The sequence below is a fragment of the Platalea leucorodia genome (genome assembly GCF_965183815.1).
Source record: "Platalea leucorodia genome assembly, contig: HAP1_HAP1_SCAFFOLD_167, whole genome shotgun sequence".
In the NCBI taxonomy this organism is placed as follows: domain Eukaryota; kingdom Metazoa; phylum Chordata; class Aves; order Pelecaniformes; family Threskiornithidae; genus Platalea; species Platalea leucorodia.
This window is the reverse complement of record NW_028121382.1, coordinates 126246-146826: the sequence shown is the minus strand read 5'-3', so window position 1 is coordinate 146826 and position 20581 is coordinate 126246. Positions and strand designations below refer to the sequence as shown.

Below are 20581 nucleotides of genomic sequence, written 5' to 3'. Positions count from 1 at the left end.
TGCCCTTAATAACATGATTTATCTTTTGGTCAGACCTGAAGTGGCCAGGGATTTGGACTAGATGATCCTTGTAGGTCCCTTCCAAATGAACTATTCTATTCTATGCTATTCTATTCTGTTCTGTTCTGTTCTGTTCTCTATATATACCTGTACAGGGTGGATCCCTCCAGCAGCTGGGCTCAGACGCTCAGTCTCCTCAGTAGCTGCCCTGGATACCAGCCTCCCCAGTTGCAGGCACCTGGACATATGAGCCCCCTGAAGCTGCAGCCCCGTTCCAGATGCTGCTACAGACCACCCCACTCACACACACACACACACACACACACAGACACACAAACTCTTAAGTCCAGTCACTCTGGTCTCTCAGTTGCTGGCACTAATGACGTAGGGGCTGTCTGACCCCCTGGTCCTTCTCCAGTTGCTGCACTCATCCCCTTGTGCTCACATGTTCACGCAGAAGAGAGATTCCCCCTCACAGGAATGAGCTAGAAATTAAGTTTAATGAGAAAAACAGGACAGACTGCACTGGTCGGGGTCCTCCCCTAAACTTCCCATAATAAATCCTGTGCAATCCAAAAATTCTCTTCCCCTGCATCCCATAATGTGTCCTACGCCCCTAGGTGACAATTCCCTTAGTCCAAATGGTGATCCAGAGAGCTGCTCGCAGTGACTCCTCTTGGTGGGTTTCACACCTGGACAACGGGGCTGACGGCTCTCCCAGGGCAGCCCTGGAAGGAGCTGGGACAAGATGTCCCTTCCTCAGGAGCCTGTCATCTGGGTTCCCACCTGCCACGGTGCCTCTGTGCTCTTCTCGCTTTGTGGAGATGGGCTCTTGATGAGCTGGTGGCTCTACTGTGACAGCTCTGGGAGCAGCTGGGGCAGGGTATTGACTGAGTTACTCCTCCTGCCATCGGTAGTGCCTTCTTTGTGTGTGCAGATGAGCTTCTTCTCACTTAACCTAACACAACCCAACAAGAACATGCATCTCCTGAGGCAGCTGTATTTGGAGGTTACATACCTATGCACTGGTATTATTTAGCATATTTAACATAGCAGCTCATTGGAATTGCTGTCCAGAAATGCATCAGGATTAGGGGAAAAGCTGTGTTGTTGCACGGGCAATGGCTTCGTTCAGGGCCAGTAGCACAGTCTTGTTTCTAAGACTGTAGATGAATGGATTTAAGACTGGGTACAGGACAGTGTTCAGCAAAGCCACAATTCTGTTTGTCTCCAAGGAAACATCTCTGGAAGGACGCACATAGAGAGCAATGCAGCTCCCATATGCAATGGCCAAGGTGGTGAGATGGGAAGAACACGTAGTAAAAGCTTTTTTCCTCCCAGCAGCTGCTGGCAGGTGCAGAATACAGAAAAGGATGCCCATGTAAAATGCCAGAGTTAAACATAAGGAACCCAGTAGGATAAACGATAACAAAACAGAGTCTATTTTCCAAAGCAGGCTGGGGTCAGAGCAGGACAATGTGAACAAGGGGGAGTTGTCACAAAAAAAAATGGTGGATCTTGTTCGAGCCACAGAAAGTCAGCTTGTAGAGGAGGACAAGACGGTAACTCAAGACTGTGATGCCTACGACCCAAGCAGCAACAACCAGGTGGATGCAGAGCTGAGGCTTCATGATGGCAGCATAACGCAAAGGCTGGCAGATAGCAACGTAGTGGTCAAAGGACATGACAACAAGTAGAACCATCTCTGTACAGCCCAGGGCAAAATGGAAACAGGACTGGGTAAAGCAGCTGCTTAGTGAGATCATTCTCCTACCAGAACTCAGGATCACAAACAATTTGATGCTTGTGGAGGCTGTAAACCAGATTTCCAGGAAGGCCAGATTGCTGATGAAAAAGTACATGGGGGTTTGCAGGTGGTGATCCACACACACGAGGAAAATGATGGTTGCGTTCCCCATCACTGTTGTCAGGTATATGAGCAGAAGGAGCAGAGAGAGGAATAGCTGTAGGCTTTGATCAAGCCCTGCGAAACCCTCTAGGATGAACTCAGTAACTGCAGTTTCATTCTCTGCTCCCATGCTGAATTTCAGTTCATCCTGCCGAGACAGGAAGATGGCAAAACCCAAGTGTGATTATTTCACCGTCTGGATGAAAGGAATCCTTCCTTCTCTGCTTCTTTCCTTGCTTGCAGTCTTCCTCCTGTATAGCACAGAGAGAGAGAGAGTCCTTCAAGCCTTTCTCACTGCCTGATTTTTCTGGTTTACATTTCAGTTCGAGTCCTCAGAGAATTTGTTGTCGTCTTTCTACCTTTCTCAAACTCTCCCAAAGAATTCTTTCTCCAGAACAGAAGATTTTAAAGAGGCTGCGAGCTATTTCACCCCATTCCTGGCAAATTCCACATTCACTCAGACCTATTGCAAACATCTGTCACACCTATGTGCCAAACTCATCTCTTCTGTTGCACAAATGCTAAACCATCAAATGAAATCAAATATGTATGATGAAAGCTATTCTTTCTACTTTTCAGAGGTACTTGCCTTTTTGCACTAGGAATCCCTGAGAGTCTCTTGTTTTCAACATAAGCAATATCCAGTATCTCTTTTGTAATCCCCTGCTTCCTTCCACACCTTCTTGCTCTCTGTTTCTTCAGGAAAGGGGGAGGGGGTGGAATAGGGACTAAGTATAACTTGTCTTCTTTCGTACTCTAAATAATGACTGAAAGGTATGATGACTCCACACAGTCTGTCACACAATCTCATCTGACATCCGTCTGCACTGAAACACGCTTGTTTCCAAAGAGTTGCTCATTGCTATTGCTATCAAATGCCCTGACGTAAACGCAGAGCAAGAGAAGAGCATCTGGAAGGGATTTGTAACCTTTCTTTTGCATGCCAGTTATAGGTTGGGAGGAACCAGCCTCTAGCGTTTTCTCTTGTTTCCATTGACTATAGAGGGAGCCTGGGGAAAACCAGTTCTCACAGGCACCTGCAGTGAAGCAGAGGAAACTCACTATTCAAGTCTCAAATCACTCATTTATTAAGGGTTTGTTGTTTGTTTGTTTTTTTTTAATCAAAATACATATCTAAGAGAAGGAAGCACAAGAAAACTATATGCAATAAAGACTGATGTTTTTCCCTTCATCTTTATATTTGTTTTTAGACATGGAAAGGAGCAGAGCAGATGACTGCAAAAGTGGGATGATTCCAAGTGCAACGAGAGGAGAGGGAGAGGAGGAGAGGGTGGGTTTGAAGCAGTGAAACAGATCTTCTCCACAGGCTGTGTTGTCCCCTTAGGCTCTGTCCCAGGGCAGAATGGGTAGCACTTCCACAAGGAGTAAAATGGGAAGATCAGTACAGGGCAGTGCTCCGTGTTTGCACTGACATTTTAGCTTGGGTCTCAGGCTAGTCTTAGATCCCAAATGCCCGGCTTGTTCTTTGCCTCTAGTCTGGCATAGGGGAAGCTCTGCACTGGGTTCCTTTGGGAAATTTTCTGAGACTAAACCAGGGGATGTAGCTCAGTGGCAGAGCACCTGCTTCGCATGTGGGAGGTCCTGGGTTCAATCCCCAGCATCTCCAGGGGTACTTTTGCCCTGACTCCCCAGCCTCAGGCAGGTGCAGGCTGGAGCTCGGGCACTGGTCCTCTCCAGGCCCTGTGGGCCTGCCCTGCCCACCCAGGGCTTGCCTGTGGGGTGAGGAGGGCTGTGGGAGGGCTGTGGGTGCTGGCTCTGCTGAGCCCCCTCTTGGAGGAGAAGCAGGCAGCTGTGCTGGACCTGAGCTCAGGTCACTGCCCTGCACCACAGGCCCACCCCACCGCCCAGGGACAATGCTTGGCAGCAGAGTGTGGGGAGACCTCAGGGAGGGGAGAGGTGTCAGCAGCACACTAGGAATCATTTCTGGCTGTGCTGAGAGATGTGGTGTGAGGGTGCTGGTCCAGCCCAGGCGTCCTTTGGGATCAGGGCCACACTGCCCTGGTGGCTTTCCAGGGATAAGGGTCTGAGATTGTCCTGTCTCCAGGTGGAGATCCCATACTGCATAGGGAAGCTCTCCTCTGTGCCAGCAGGTAGGGCTGTCTGAGTTGGACGAGCCTGGGCAGGGCTGTGGGACTCCCAGCTTTGACATTTCTTATCCTGACCCTGTCTCCAAGTGCTTCTGCTTCCACCATCATCACTGGCTTAAGCTTAAGGAGCTCCTGAGGCCAGACACAGCCCACAGACATGGGGCTGGTGCCCACCTCTTGTTCCTGGGGTGTTTGGTGTCTCTGTTGATGCTGCACTGGTGGGATCAGGGGGGCACAGGCCTGTCCACAGCCATGTACAGGCGGGAAGGGCCAGATGGTGCCTTGGCTGGTCCCCCAGCTTAAACACCCGCAACCAAAACGGAGTGTGAGACACGGCCTTTCACTGCAGGGTGCTCAGCCCCTGGTAACAGTGAGCCCAAACTAAGAGAAATAAGGCTGCTCTCCCGGGGGCTTTCCACAGCCATGCTCTGCCCAGCGTGGGGCAGCAGTGCTGAGAGTTGGGGGTCTCACTGTGACCCCCCTCAGGTAGGTCCTTGGGAGCTGCAGGAGCAAGCACAGACCTGGGGCACAGTGACAATCCTGCTTTGCTGCAGAGAACAGACCCAGCCCACAGGGCCAGACTCTTCAGGTCCCAAAATGCCAGGGCTGGAGCTTATCCCAGTGGGAGTTTTCCAGGGGATGGAGGCTGTGGTTGCAATGCAACCAAGGGTATGGAGAAGAGGGATGTGTGAGCCTGGGCTTCCTCCATATCCCCCCAGGGTCCCCCCAGGGGTGGAGGAGCTCCCAGCAGGGAATGGGGCAATGCAGAAGTGGGAGAGGATGTTGGCGACAGCTGCCTCCTCCCCTCTTCTCCTCTAGGGCCAGATCCTGCCGTTGGCAGCAGTACTGAGCTGCAGCAACTCCCCATAGGGAGCCAACACACCTTCTAGCCTGCAGCAGAGGAGCCTTTCAGGGAAGAGCTGGAGGGGTGTGGACACCCACCAGTGGGAGCAGGGAGGGCAGTTTGGGCTCCAGGTCCTGCCCAAGTATTAAACTCTTCTCCCCTCCTGGCTTCTGTGTTTTTTTCTGCCCATGGGTGCTGGGACTGCTGAAACCCCCAGCCAAGTGAGAGGGACCCGGGCTCAGCTCCCAGCAGCACCTGTTTTAGGGGAGGGACACAAAATCTCCTCTGCCATGGAAACGTGCCCACATGAGCATCCTCCTGGATGGGCCCTTCTCTAGGCCAGGGGCCAGACCACGGCTTTTGGCTGCAGCACACGTCTCGTGGGGATCCTTTCTCCATCCCCCGGCCCTCCAACAGCGCTGAGGGAAAGGTGCCCCCATCCCCCCTGCTCCCATCCCTCCTGTACCTGCAGACAAGTACTGCCCTGACACAAATCCAAACTGACACCCCTGGCGAGGCAGCAGGAGGGCAGGGGTGGGGGCTGGAGGGGAGCAGGAGGAGGGGGTCCCAGGGCTGCCGTGGGGCCTTACAGCCCCTGCTCAGGAAGAAGGCAGCTCTGTGCCTGTGACAAGAGTGCTTGGGGGTCTATGAGGGCCCAAGGCAGCAGGAACAGCCCATGGAGACTGGGGTCCTGGCAGAGCATGAGGAGAGGGAATTCCAGCCCCGCGTGTCCCAGAAAGTGGCTCTGCACCCTGTGCTGGGACAGTGTGGAGCACAGCTGCCTCCTAACCTTTATGGGAGGTAATCCATGGGCCATGATCCCCGCTGGGGCTGGCTGGGGTGTTCAGGGCACTGCGGCCACCTTCGGGCTCACTTCTGTGGGGCAACAACCCAGGGCTTACCCTGACATGGCAGCTCTGTCATGGCCTCTGCACTGTGGGGCCAGTGTGGCTCAGGCAGGGTCTGGGGGAAAGAGCAGCTGGAAACCCCAGGGTGAGGAAATGGGTGCTCCCGCTGGGGTGCATCACGGCACCTATCAGAGAGCCATTTTGACTAGAAACTGCCTGTGGCCAGCAGGATGGAAATGTCTCTGTCAGCAGGATTATTCCCCAGGCACCAGGGGCTCTCGCAGCCCCACAGCCTGACCCCAAGCCTGCTGTCCCTGAGACGCAACCCTTCCCTACCACTGGGTCTTTGTTCTCTGCTCCCCCTGATCAGCCTCAGGGAGATGACCCAACGCCTGGGCAGGCAAGCAGCAGCTCTGGGTCAAAGCCCCCGGAGACTTTTAATAGGAACCAATATGGATGCACAGTGTAAAAATGGGAATAAAAATAGAGGAAACCCAGGACATTTCTGCTGCCCGTGGTAAAGGGAGACGGTTCCCTGGTGCTCACAGCTCTCCCAGCTGCACAGGCCTCTCCTCCCTCCTGCCTGCACCCAGCTGCACAGCAGGGATGGGCTCTCCTGGCCTGGGGCTCAGGGACTGTTGGGCACCAAGCTCCGCTGTCACAGCCTTTGTGTCCTCACGGGGATGTGCCACAGACACCTCCTCAGCATCATCATAGCCCATGCTCCCCAGGGACACGGACGAGGTGTCTCCTTCAGCTCCAGGGACCTCAGCACTTCTCTGGGAGCACAGGCTGCTCCCTGCAAGCAGCAAGGCAGGACATTGCAGTTCACCCCATGGGGTCTGTACATTACCTTCCTCTCCACTCCTCACCACATTCAGCTCCTTCTCCCACCCCCAGTCCCTCCAAGGAAAAGTCCTGGGTCAGGTTCCCCCTTCCCAGGAGCTTTGGGTGTCAGTACGGTAGCAACTTGCATGGCACCAGGGATGGCACCCCAGGAACCAGCAACGCTATCTTTCCCTCTCACCTCCGAATGCATCCCTGGGCCCTGCTCCCTCCTCTGGTGCCCCGGGCATTTCCCAAGCTCCCTGCCCAGGGGCAGCATCATCCCCAGGGTCAGAAACCTCCCTGGCATCATCATAGCCATCCACTGGGTCACCTCCGGGCAGGACAAGAACATCTGAAAGGAGAGGGCAGCTGGTGACAGTGAGAAGACACATCCTGCAGAGCAGAGGAGGCGAGGATGCACAGGGACACAGGGCTGACACACTGGTGGTGGCAGCACCACAGGAGACCCCCATGTCCTCCCCAGCTCTGACGGTGACACTCTGTGACACCTCTGTCCACCACATGGCTGCAGGGAGATCAGCCCCTTCCTGCCTCCATTACCTGGTGCCGATCCCACACCTTCCTCCTTCTCGCTGTCCCCAGGGGAGGGCTGCAGCTGGGTCAGGGACTCCTCTGAATAGGAGCCTGGCGAGATGCACAGAGGGTGTTATGGAGCGAGCCCCACGGACCTGTCTCATGGTCAGCGCTGCTGGGGAAGGGGGACCCACAGAGCTGGGGCTGCATGGGGAGGAGGGCTGGGAATCTACCCTGCTCCCCCGGGACAAACACCGTCTCAAAGGTGCTCCCAGAGCTGCCCTAGCGCAGCCCCTTCCCTCACTCCTCGAGTGTCACATGGGGTGCAGGGGCAGGAAGAGAGGGGCTGTCCAGCTGGGATGGGCAAAGCTGGTTGGGAGGAAGCTCCTCTCCCGGGCCCAGGACCTGGATGCTCTCCCCACAGACCACACGGCCCCAGCGCTGCAGGGACCATGGGCTAGGAGGCTTCAGGGGATCAGCCCTGTGTTGGGGCCAGGGGAAAGGGTCCTGCAGATGGGCCTGCAGGGAGGACCCACACCCACCTGAGCGACCAAACCTTGCCTGCTTCTCCCACACCGGGCTGTAACCAACCTCCTCATACACAGCCTCGGGGAAGAGCTCCTGAGCCCTCCTGGAGCCTGGGGACAGAGGCAGGGCTGGCACAGGGACAGGCAGAGGGGCAATGGGACCCCACTGTGCTCCCCCAAACCTGTTCCTTTGGCCAGCCCAGGACTGGTCCGACAGCACAGCCCCACTGTTCTGTCCAGGCACAGCTGCCGCATCCCCAGTGAGGGCAACATTGCTGTGGAGATTATCTGGGGCAGCGTCACCCTCGCATCATCCTTTCGGAGACAGCGCTCATGCCCCTCTGGCCCCTGGGTCATTCCCCCTTGCCTGACCTTGGAGCAGCTCCCATGTTTCCTCGCCACCTGGAGCTGCCCCTTATCTGCCCCATGGGCCTATAGCAGGGCCCCTGCCCTGCCGGGGGATGGGCGAGGATGGGCAGGGCTGGGCAGAGGGACAGCTTGGGGGCCTGACACCATGGAGATGGACTCTACTGCCCCATGCTCCTTCTGCCAACTCCCTTGCCCCAGAACCCCCTCCAGCGCTACTCAGAGCACTGCCAGCCTTGGCCATCTCCACTCTGCCATTTCTCTCCTTGCCCCATCACTACCTCCCCCCGCCTCTGGGCTCTCTCCACCCCTTGCTGCTGGTGCCCCATGGCCAGGCAGTCAATGGGGTGGTGCATGGGACAGGTGGCAGCACACAGTCTCATCCCCCCAGCTCTGCCTGTACCCCTCAGCGACACCCCGCAGCACCCCACAGCCCTTCCAGGAGGCATGGTCCCTGGGACTGCTATGGAAGGACCCACCTCTGCGCCCAGCCCTGGCGCTTAGCACTTGCCCAGCCAGGAGGGCCAGGAGCAGGCAGAGAAGGGCCCCCAGGATGATGCAGATGATGACGGGCACTGAGACTCTCCCGCTGCTGGTCAAACGACCCCGGGTAGGATCTGCCTTGGAGAGGTGAGGGCAGCACCAGTCCTGACTCCCATCGCTCAAGGCAGCAGAGGCTGGAAGACCCCAGGGCTGAGTAATGGGGAAGCTTCCACCCTGCTGAGGAAATCACAACCCTCCCCAACTCTCCCACCACCACCCCAGTGCCTCCTCCTGGGAGTTTCACACCCCAGCAAGGAGCCCCTTCCATCCAGCTGTGGGTCACAGCCTGGTGCTGGGGATACCCAGCCTCGGGCAGGAGGACAAGTTACCTGCTCAGGGTGGGGATGCTGCTGCCCTGGCTGGAGCTGCAGAGGAGGAAAAGGAGAGCTGGGCTGAGAGGATGGGTGTGCGGGTACTGGGGAGCCTCCTTCCCAACATGTCCTGGGTGTGTCTGGAGATGTCCCTGACACATCCCACCCAAACTGCCCCTCCAGTAGTGCTAGAAAGGGAGGCCGGGACAGGGCCCACGGCCTCTGCTCTGGGCGGCAGGCAGGATGGCACAGGCAGCCCAGGGGACAGCCCTGGGGCTGCAGGGCCCCACAGGCAGTGGCCTGAGGACACCCAGCTCCACTGAGGCTGCTCCCCACCTGGCTCCAGGCTCCTGCACTCTGCAGGAATGGTCTCGCTCCTGGGAGGTCAGGGGCCATGCCAGGTCCAAGTGGGCAAAAGACCTTCTCCAGCTCCCTGCCAACACCCAAGCAAGGGGTCCCAGCCCTGCCACTCACCTGAGCAGAGCACACGGCAGCTTCTTATTCATGCCGGCAAGCACCACCATCCCCGGGACGGGCCCAGCAGTGCTGCAGGGACAGCTCTGTCCCCCGGCACTCCACCTGCTCCAGCCAGATGGGGCCTTGCCCCATCCCAAATGCAGACTCATTCAGGGCAGACACCGCAGGGCCACAGCCCAGCTGCCTGCACGCCACCTCGGCATCCCGCATGTCCCAGGAGTCATCGCACACCGTCCCCCAGGAGCCGCGGTGCCAGACTTCCACTCTGCCCGAGCACCCGTCCTCGCCTCCCACGGCACGAATCTTCTCCCTGTCTGGGGAAGGCAAAGACCTCCCATGGCACCCAGACAGCAGGCAGAGCCCTGCCAGACAAGAAAGGTACACAGAGGAGCAGCTCAATACCTGTGCAGCTCGTGGAGTTGGGGCATGGGGCCAACGGGGCCAGGGACATTCCTGGGTGTCACCCTGAAGAAAGAAACCCTGTAGTGAAGGGGGCTGGTTCAGGGGATCGTGCAGAACACAGCAAGGCTGAGCTCTACTTGTGCCTCCCTGTACCATCTTGGTCATGGCAGCATCTGAACCCCAGTCATTCAGGGGACACGCGCAGATCTAGGGGGACCCTGACTGCTCAGCCTCTAAAGGTCCCTGGTTCACAGAGCAGCAGTCGTGTGTCTATGGAGGGGAGGCTCTTCTGAACCCCATCTGGTCTCTTCTGAGACCTCACCTGGAGATGCCTCTGCCTTCCCCAGGCGCTTCTGGCAACCTGGGTGGCAACTGCTGCTGGAAGTGTGTGGCTGGGGTCACATTTGTGCCACCGGCAGGAGTAGGGTCTGACATGGAAAGAAAAGCCCCTCCAAACCCTTTCTCTGCCTTTGGCTGTGTCCAGTGGGGAGCAGGAGCTGGGGTGACACTGGTGCCCGAGTGGCTCAGAGTTACCGTTGCACGTGATCTGGATCTCATCTCGCCAGTCTTCACATGACTGCGCGTCCCAGGGAGTGGAGGGACACTGCCAGAAGGAGCTGGTTTTCTCCCCACACTGCACGTTATCCAGCCACGCAGGGCCAGACAACCTGCCATAGGGCAGCTGTGTTTCCAGGGATCCTCCATCCCCGCAGCCCAGCTCCTTGCATGCCAGCGACACCGTGTCGAGAGTCATCGAGTTGGAGCAAATGCTCCCCCACGTCCCGTTGTAGAAAACCTGCAGGCGCCCGGAGCAGCCGTCGCTGTTCTCCAGCCTCAGGGCCACGAACTCTGGGAGGAAAGGCACCAAGGGGGAACAGGCTGGTCTGGGCCTGTGGGAGAGGGGACGCCTCTGCACCCCCCGTGCCCTCAGCCAGGCAGGGGCACGGCCAGCACATCCCTCTTGCACCCAGGGGCAGAGAGAAGTCCCTGATGCACTGATACCCCTGCCCTTCCCGCTAACACTGGGGAACAACTCAGCTCCCCAGGGACCCCCAGTGGGACTGAGGGTGCCCGTGCATGGGTGTCTGCAGCATGGGCTCAGGCAGGAGTTCAGAAGCAGCCAGGGACAGCCTTGGACGTGCCAGGCTCTCCCCACATCCCGGCCTCCCCAGGAACCAGGGTCCCACCACAGACCTGAGCAGATGACTCCTGCGTCCTCTTTGTGCCCAGAGTCATGCTGCCCCCAGGGCCTGGCAGGGCAGTCCCAGAGAGCAGCTTCATCCCCGGAGCAGTTCATGCCATCCAGCCAGATCTGCCCAGAGCCTTCCCCGAACCGAGCAGAGCCAGTCGCCTCCACTGCCCCTCCACAGCCCAGCTGGTGGCAGACGACGGCAGCATCAGACAGGTCCCAGCCATCGTCGCAGACGGTCCCCCAGCTGCCCTGGCAGTAGATCTCCACTCTCCCCGTGCAGCACCCAGACCCATTCACCAGCCGCACCTGCCGGCTCCCTGCAGTGGGGAGAAACCCCAGTTGCTGTCAGGGGCTGGCTGCCCACCCACCTCATCATCTGGGGGGCCTATGCAGTGCCGCTCACCCCAGCAAATGACTCCCATGTCCTCCACAACCCCTGCCGCCAGTGCACTCTCGGGCAGGGAGGTGTTGCATTGGGTCAGGTTGGTCTCATGCCCTGCGCACCGGACCCCTCGCAGCCCTACGGGGCCCGTCCCTCGCTCAGGCTTTGGGGGGTTGTAGGCTGTCTCTGCCTGTCCACACTGCAGCTGCTGGCACAACACGTTGGCCTCCCGCACGTCCCACTGGTCATCCAGGACTCTGCCCCACGTCCCACGCTGGAAGATCTCCACTCGCCCGTTGCACCAGCTCCCTCCACCCACCAGCCGCAGGGATGCAAAGCCGGCTGAGCCTGGGGAGAGCAGAGATGCCACAGCCATCGGTGGCACTGGGGAGCATGGCACCCTTCAGGGAGGAGGGCAAGGCAGAATTCTCCGATCAAACAGGACAGGATTGATCCTTGTGTTGACAAGAAGCAAGGGCAGAGCCCTGGCCCACTCTGCAGCTCATACCCAGGGCTGCTGCTGCTGGGGGCACCCAGGCGGGATGAGGTGGCGGGATGAGGCTTTGCAGGGCTCTCTGTGGGGATGGGATGCGGTTGTCTGCAGCTAGAGGGATGGAGCAGAGCTCCACAGCCCTGTCCTGGGCTCATCCCACAGCAGAAAACCACAGGAGCCCGGGCCTGCCAGTGGCGCCAGGGCCTAAGCCGCTGCCCTGGGGGCAGATGGCTGCCTCCGTTCAGTCCCCTGCTCTCCCACAGCACAGCAGTCACTCTGAGCAGGCAAAGCCCTCCAGAAGGCTCCTGGGGGGAAGCAAGGGTTTCTCCAGGGAGAAATTCAGCCTGGTACTGCCATGGGACCCCTGCTTTGGGTGGCCGTGTTGCACACAAAGGGCAAATGGAGTTAATGCAGCATTTTCCCGGCACTCACCTGAGCAAATGACAGCAGCGTTGTTCCCATGGGAGCACGGTGAGGCCCCCAGGGTGATCACTGGGCACTGTCCCAGGTGGGCTTCAGTCCCGTCACAGTGGAATGAGTCTCTCCAGACAGGGCCAGTCTCTCTCCCAAAACGCTCTCCTCCAGGAATGGACTCAGCAAACCCGCAGTTGAGTTGACGACAGAGAACGTGGGCATCCGAGAGATCCCAGCGGGAGGCACAGAGGGTCCCCCAGGTCCCCAGCACCTGGACTTCCACCCTCCCTGCACACGCCGTGCTGCCGTTCACCAGCCAGAACCCTGTGTACTCTGGGGACAGAGAAGGAGGGCTGAGGGTGGATTGGTGCTCTTGTACCCTCAGTAGCTGGCGCAGAGGCCAGAGGGACAGCATGCCTTTCTTCTCCTTCTGCACTATTTCCATGCTGCAGAAAACCCATCACCCCTCCTGTCCTCACGCCCAGCCCATCATGGTCCTTGCTCTTAACCCTGACCCCAGGCACAGCTCAGGTGTTCAACACCCACCCTGAGTCCTTACGTGTGCAGGTGACAATAGCACTGTTCACATAGGTGCAAGGCTGGTCCCTGGGGGACCCCCTGGGGCAGGAGGCGAGGAGGGATTCATTCCCCACACACTGCAGCTCTCCATCCCACATGGGACTCATCCCTTCTCCAACGTGAGCTGCCCCAGCCACAGGCAGGGCCACGCCACACTGCAACTCCCTGCAGACCACGTCAGCAGCTTTGGGACCAAAGTGGGAGTCACAGACAGTTTTCTGGAAGAAACAAAGGCCTTGAGTGATGAGGGTCAGAAGGGACCCTCAGAGGGTGGAAGGGGGGAGGTGAGTGATGGGGAAGCCTCTGTTTCATGGGGCAGTGTGGGGAACCATGGGCAGGCAGGCGAGGCTGGGCAGCAGGTCAGTGCTGCCTGCATGGGGCTGTGCCCCTGTGGGACTGTCACAGCCCCAGGGACCTCCCAGTACGAGCCTGTGCATGCCGTGATGCAGAAGGGAGCTGCCAGAGTCAAGCAGCTGCCACGCTCCTAAGCCTCGCAGTGCTGGACCACACAGCCGAGCCCCGGGGACAGGCAGCGAAGGGCCGTGTGCCACCCTGCTCCTCTCCCAGGGCCCAGCACTCATGCTCTCCAAAAAGCCCTTTTGATTCAGTTGAGGTACTCATGCCTGTCGAGGGGAATGACCTGGGGGACCAGCCATCTCACGGCATTCCTCCAACGTGTGGAGTGCCAAGCAAGTCCCCCCTGGTTTCTCCAGCACAGGCACCCTCAGCATTGTTGGCTGGGAACTGGCAGAATGGGTGGAGACCAGTGGAGATCAGTGGACACCCCGGGGCAGGGATGGAGGATTCATTTGCAGCCCAAGACACTGACTGAAGAGGGGCTGAGACACTGTGGCAGGGTTAGTTCACCCTGCGGTTGGCTCCCTCTGGGCTTTTCCCAGGGACTGGGAACACCAGCAATGACAGTCCCAGCTTGGCAGTGTGACCAGCCACATTGGGCAGTGCTCTGCTGCCTATCTGTTGCTCCCTGAGGGCACACCCAAGGTCCTTCCCCCGTCCCAGCCCTGAGGGTGGGGAACAGGCTGTCCCCTTACCTGAACACATCACTCCAGCATCCAAATTATGATCACAGTCATGTTTACCCCATCCACCGTGTGGGCAGTCAGAGAGGGCAGATTCGGTGACATTACAGCCTACATCATCCATCCAAATGGGGCCAGATCCTTGCCCAAAGTGTCCATACTGAGGAGCTCCAACAGCAGACCCACAGTCCAGCTGCTTACAAACCACTGCTGCATCATTCATGTCCCAGTAGTCACCACACACGGTCCCCCACTGGCCCCCGTGTCTCACCTCCACTCTACCAGCACAGTGCCTGCCACCATTCACCAGCCTCACCTCCGCAGCACCTTCAAACACAAACATGGAACTAGTCAGGACAGCACCAAGCCCCAGCACTGCAGTCTGGGGGAAGCCCCTGCCCAGGCCATGTCAGAGGTGCCAGGGTGGGAGCCCTCTCCCCTCCAGGCTGTCCCCAGGGCAGTGTGGGGGTCCCTTCTATCCCCATGGGCTGCACAAGGCTGGGGTTGTGCATCTCTGGCCCTGCTGGGTCATTCGCCATCCCACTGCACAAGGCACCTTTTCCCACCCCAACGGCCACCTGCCCCCTGCCCACACACACCTGCACACTGTGCCCACCCCTGCACAGGGAACCCTCTCTTCCCCAGCCCAGCACCCCCTGGACAGCCCCGTGTACCCAGGCCTGCAGCTTCCCATGCAAACCGCCTGCCCCGGCACCATCCATACCCACCCCCACCCCCAGGGCTTTCTGTGTTCCCACTGAGATGATTCTGATGATGCCCCCACCCACATCCCCTCCTCACCCCTGGTGTCAGAGCCACTGCACTGGGCCGGCCCCCCAGGAAGGATGTCTCTCTATGCAGATGCCCCCGTCCCCTTCTCTCTGCGGGGCACAAACTGCCCTCGTGGGGTCAGGGCTCCCCTGCAACAAGGGGGCAGTCAGCAGCACACAAACCCTCCGGGGTACCCCAGAGGCTGGCAGTGCCCTGGGCATCTCTGGGTGCTGCCGTCACCAGCTAGGCCACCACTGCCTCCAGAGGCACAGTGCTGGGCAACAGGGGGTCCCAAAAGGGTACCCCAGGACAGGCTGTCTATGAATCCAGCCAGGCACAGGCTGCCTTCAACACCGGAGCTCTGGAAAAGGAGGTACTCTCCCACCCAGGCAGGCAGGCACAGGGTCCAGGGACTTGAGCACCTTCCGACCCTCATCTCAGTAGCACCTGCAAAGCAACCCCATTCCCAGACAGATCCTGATGACCATGCTGGTACCCGCTGGCCCTGGGCTGTGGGACAATGGAACTGGCACTTACCTCTGCACAGCTGTACCCAGAGGAGCAGCCACAGCATCTGAGGGGACAGGAGTCCCTCTGTGCCCATCCGGAGCCTCCTGTCCTGCCAGCACATCCCTGCCATGCCACACTCCCTGCCACAGCTCCTGGGGACTCATGGGGACAATGATGACGAGAGGGCAATATATCTCTGCAGATGCCAGCCCAGCTACAGGACGAGCCAATCAAAGCAGCAGGACCTTTTTAGACATTATTGGGAGCTATCTCCCCTCCGACACAGCCCAGCCCTCCAATGAACTTCTCCAGTGCCATTCATGACCATATATGAGAGACGGCTCTGCTGCAGGTGTCACGTCACTGTGGTGGGGGGCCGTCACAGGACAGGGGTGGTTGTGGGCGGGGGGAAATGGGTTTTTCACCCCTTGAACCCTGCTGTGTTGACCAGGAGCACTGAGCATCTCCTATGCCAGGCACATCCAAGAGCCCAAGGTGAGAGTGTCCAGCCACGCCCGTGCCATGGGAACCACAGGGCTGGGACTGCACCGGAGGCTGTGTCAGGAAGGGAAGGAGGGAGCCCCTGACCCTGCTAAAGACGCCGCTGTGCTGGGAGCTGCAGCTGGGAAAGGGCCTTAGCCTGCTGACGCGGAAGTCACGGACACAGCACACGATCAATATGATCAAGCAAAATGTCGGTTTATTACACACACAGCTTAGTTAATATAGTTTCTTGCCTTCCTAATCATGAATAAACTTATCGCTAATTGGTTAACTATGGTTGGCAATATGCTGTTCATGCGCTACTAGCGATATTCTGACTTGTTCATAACAATAGTTCACACGCACCGCCCGCTTCTCCCATATCTTGTTTTCAACATTGCAAGCCAATAACTTCTTCCTCTTAATCTGCTTGTTTCATGTCTTCCAAACCGCAGTCGACCTTCGCAGCATCCTTGAATTCCTGTTGCGTTAAATGCAGATTAAGTCCACATAGTCTCAGCCTGGGTTGCTCACTACATGTCCTTGGCTTTTCAGATATTCCACAGGAAAGATACTCCAAAGCATTATAACCTTTGAGAGAAGAAACATGTCATTTACAGTTTATATGAACTGTTTTCCTTCAATGTAGTGCTCTTTTAAAGATTTACAGACGATGTTTTCCTATTTCCGTATCAGAATTCAGTGATTTTACCATAAAGCTCTACACTGAAATGTGAAAAAAATGACCAATGTATCCTAGAAAGAAGTGTCATTACATAGACTGGATCGTTTTGCTCTTGGGGTTTACAGCTCTCCTTAAAACACAGGCGTGTGGTTTTCACTTGTGCTGTGCAGTGATTTAAAAGACAAAAAAAAGCCCAACACAAAAACCCACCCCTGAAACCCCCTCTGAAATTAGAGGTGGGTGAGACCTAGCACATTTTCTGCTTCTTCCGCTCTCCTGCTTTCTCTTGAACTTGTTCCTGTCACTATCATGATCACTGTTCTTGCTTACTGTAGAGCCAAGGCAATGTAAGATGTATTTTCGGGGCGGTGACCTCCTGTCAGGCAGAGGTGTCCATGTAGCCGTGCTCAGTCGCAGAGGCAAACGGCCTAACGGGTGGGTGCGTGGTGAGTGAGGGTTTTCCCTTCTCAGCGGTGCCGTCAGTCACGTCAGGGAGTAATGCTTTGGAGGGGTTTCAGATTGGCGGTAATTACAGAATAATGACATAATTCTTACTGCGGTAGTCTGAGGGTAGGAGAAGAACAAAGCTTTGGAGAGGAGAGGATGATTTTCATAAACTGTAAGGTTTTTTTACAACGCAGCTTTTGTGAGTCAGTGACAACAGTCATGGAGGTGGTGGTTGGGATTCTGTAATGGAAACGCTTTTGTTGGGGAGCTGAAACCCAAATTGCCCTTAGTCTTAGTCAGACGAGTGAATCTGGCAGCATGCAGTTTGTTTTCCTAAAACTGAAGATAATTCAGTTAAAGGGCGAGCCTCTTTGGAAACTTTAGTAGTTTGGGGGCAGAGGCCAGCTGGGGGATGGGGCCCTCGGGGGAGGGGGCTGTTTCTGCCCCGTGGCCTTGGCCTGGCGCTGCCAGCTGGGAAGGGGCTTTCCAAAATCCTGCTGGAAGGAGCCAGATGTGGCCACCCCCAGCACGGCCTCAGGGTCTGCTGCCAGCCTGCCTTGCAATCAGCTCTTCCCAGCAGGACACTGCCCAGGAGTAACTGTGAGCGTTGCTGTTCTCCCTCAGGAAGCATGGCCCGCACCAAGCACAGCCAGAGCTGCGCCTGTGCCAGGAGAGGCTTCGAGCAGAGCCGGGGCTGATGGTGACAGTTCCCAGCAGCTGTCCAGGTCAGAGAGATGCAGGTAAGATGCGACAGAGGGGACACCGACTGATGGTCACTTCTCTTGCAGGAAGAGGATTGACCAGCAGAAGGGAGGCAGGGCCTGTGAGGTCCAAAAGCACATCAGACAGCTGGGACAGTGAGGATGAGAGCAGAGGGAGAAGGAGATGCAGGTGACCTGGCTGGGACAATGCTTCCGAGGTGACATCTGCCACACAGACACAGAGACAGACAGAGGCATTGGGAGGTGGTGGAGTGGGTGAGGAAGGTGCCTGCGAGAGAGGAGAGCTGGGGAGAAGGGAGATGAAGATGGAGGTGAAAAAGCCGGGGTGTTGGCAGTGCGGATGCTCCTGTTGTGCAGGTGTGTCATGGATGAGTGGTTAAGCCGCTTAAAAAATCACCGTCAAAGATATTTGCAAATAGCGATTTTAATAGAAATCTATAAAAGTGTGAGTTAATAGAGTGCGGTTGCAAGGTTCACTCTATTACTTATTAAATGAATGGAACATATATATATAAAGAGAAGAAAAGAGAAAGTTGAGTTTGAAGAAATTGCAAGGAGGAAAAGGAGGATTCTGTATGTTTAGCAACAGTTTAAGGTTTGTTTGCAGCAAGGAGAGAATCACAAATTTTAGCAATAATTAATCCTGAATTAATCTAGCATCTACAAAGTGATTAAATGAGGTTTACTATAATATTTATATTGCACACGCACAACAGGCCTAAGTACTCATTATCAGCACAGGTAAAGGTACCAATAAAAATTGCCCCGGGTTTAGCGAAATACTCACTTTCAATGACTGTCTCAACGGGCGTGGATCAAATCTCGAGGAGCAAGGAGCGCCGAAGATCAGGCGAGGGTCGAATCTCGAGGAGCAAGGAGCGCCAGAGATCAGCTCGAGTTGGCTGCTCTGAGAGGCGTCCCCCTCAGAGAGAGATTCTGGTGCAGCCCGCTGCGGGCCAGGAGAGCTCCAAGGGCCTCAGCTTGGTACTGCTGTTTCTAGGGTCGTGAGATGATTGACTTTAGGCATCAGTCAATTTCCCTTCTACTTTCACAGCCCGTGCTGAAGATTCCAGCAGTTCTCAAAAATTCCCGTGATGCCGGTACAGCTCCTCCTGAGTTACAGCCTAGATAAGCAAGGCCCCAAGGCTGCCAGATGGCAACTAGCACAGACGAGAAATACGTCCCAAGGTTGTCAGGGCTGCCTCCCTGGTACAGACAGTGCTGCTCCCACCTCAGCCATGGCAGAGTTTTTATACAGTCAAGGGACGCTTAACCACCAAACTCGTTACACAAAGGCCAAGCTCTGCTGGGAGTTACTGAGACTGTAAAGCAGCTTCGCTTCCCATGCTCTGCCAGGTGCACAAGAAGCAAAGGAGGGGGGCAATGCATCACTGCAAGGCGCTTGTGATGTCATAGGTGGCTGAGGAGGTGATGGGGCAGTAGGAGGTCCTGGCTTTTCCAGCTGCTTCTGGACCTGGCTTTTCCAGCTGCTTCTGATGTCACTGGTAGCTAAGTACCTGACTGGGTATGCAGGGACACCTGGCTTATCGGGAGCTCATCATGTCCTGGTGGCTCTGTAGCTCTTAGGGCAGGAGCAGGCCCCTGGCTTGTGCAGGTGCTTCTGACACCACTGGTGGCTGTGTAGGTGACAAGGCAGGAGCAGGCCCCTGGCTTGTGCAGGTGCTGGTGATGTCCCTTGTAGCTGAGCAGGTGTTAGGGCAGGAGCAGGCCCCTGCTTTGTGCTGCTGCTGGTGATGTCAAATTCCCAAGTAGCTGACAGGGCAGGAGAAAGCCCCTGGCTTCTGCAGCTGCTTCTGTTGTCAGTGATGGCTGAGTAGCTGATAGGCCAGGAGCACGCAGCTGGCTTGTGCACTTGGTTCTCATGTCACTGGTGGCTCAGTTATGGCAGGAGCAGGTGCCCATCTTGTACAGGTGCTTGTGATGTCCCTGGTGGCTCTGTAGCTCTTAGGGCAGGAGCGTGCACCTGGCTCCTGCAGCTTCTTGTGATGTCACATGTGCCTGAGTACGTGACAGGGCAGAGGCAGGTCCCTGGCTTCTTGTGTCAGGAATTACACAGCCACCACCTAGACGAAGGTAGGAATTATGTGGGTGCCACCTCAAGAGGGCTTGGCCCTGGGTTCCTGCTCGCAGAAGTCGAGTCACCAATCCGCTGAGTAAATCAGGGGTTTATTTATCCGCCGTGCAGAGCAGCTCGAGCTGGGTGCCTCCAAGGAGGGACCCCTACTGCAGATAGCAGACCCCAGTTTTACCCTTACAGACAGATTTCCCGGAACGTACCACCCATCACCCAATCCCCAAGCCCAATCACTTCATTCTGGTCCATGGTCTCTTGATTTCTTAGTGGTTTTTTTGGTCGCTGGGCTGGCCGCCTTCTGAAGTTCCCTCATTCTCTTGGAATTGTTTCCTTGGTCCCTTTCTTCCTCATTCTGCTTGCATCTGCCCGTTTCAACTCCTTCTGTGGCTGCAACATTTCTCCCCCAGTCCGCTCTCAGTGTCCTCCTCCTCCACACTGCCTTTAACCTCTCTCTGCCTCGCTCGTCTCCCTTTGGTGCCTGCAGGCAGTGCCCTCAGCCCTGCTGTGCTTTGCAGAGGAGCTGCTCCTGGGCAGAGCTGTCTCTCTGCAGCGCTGCCCAGTTGCCCGGAGCTCCCTCTGTCCCAGGAGCCCAGCCCAGCTCAGCAGCACAGGACCAGCCCAAAGCACCACTTTCTCTGCCCCCTCGGGGCTCCCTCCAGGTGTCCCTGGGGCTCCAGGGGAACCTGCTGTGAAACAGGCCGAAGGAGTCACTGATGTTCCCTTCCCCAGCTGGGGAGAGAGATTTCTTTCCAGCAGTGCCATTTCTCCTCTCAGGAGAAAAACTGGGCACGAGAATTGCCTTTCCTTGTCCCATCGTTAGGCAGGACACCCAGACAGTGCCAGGGAGGGATCTCCTTTACCCCTGCGGAGGGAAGGGATTCAGCTGAGTCAGTGGAGGCACCTCCTCCTGTGGTTTTAGTGCTAGGGCCAGAAAGGGACTTGGCTCCCTCCCATGCACACCAGAAACCCACAAATCCCTCCAAGGAGGTGGGATTCCTCTTGCCTCAGCTGAGGGGTGCACCAAATGGCCACCTGCATGTGAGCTCCTTGTCTCAGCTCTGCTGCTAATGA

At 56.9% G+C, this 20581-nt stretch overlaps 1 protein-coding gene and 1 pseudogene across 2 annotated transcripts; both read right to left on the bottom strand.

Moving 5' to 3' along the window:
- Positions 1-1057: 1057 nt before the first annotated feature.
- On the bottom strand, positions 1058-1919 carry LOC309603694 (olfactory receptor 6E1-like; annotated as a pseudogene). The gene has a single exon. The product of its transcript is annotated as an olfactory receptor 6E1-like (transcript).
- Positions 1920-9288: 7369 nt separating this feature from the next.
- On the bottom strand, positions 9289-19759 carry LOC309603693 (antigen WC1.1-like; the record flags this gene model as incomplete). The annotated part of the gene is made up of 5 exons (XM_082338625.1): positions 9289-9292; positions 9423-9559; positions 11049-11126; positions 13985-14124; positions 19714-19759. The coding sequence occupies 5 exons, from the start codon at positions 19757-19759 to the stop codon at positions 9289-9291; spliced, it is 405 nt and encodes a 134-aa protein (XP_082194751.1).
- Positions 19760-20581: the final 822 nt, after the last annotated feature.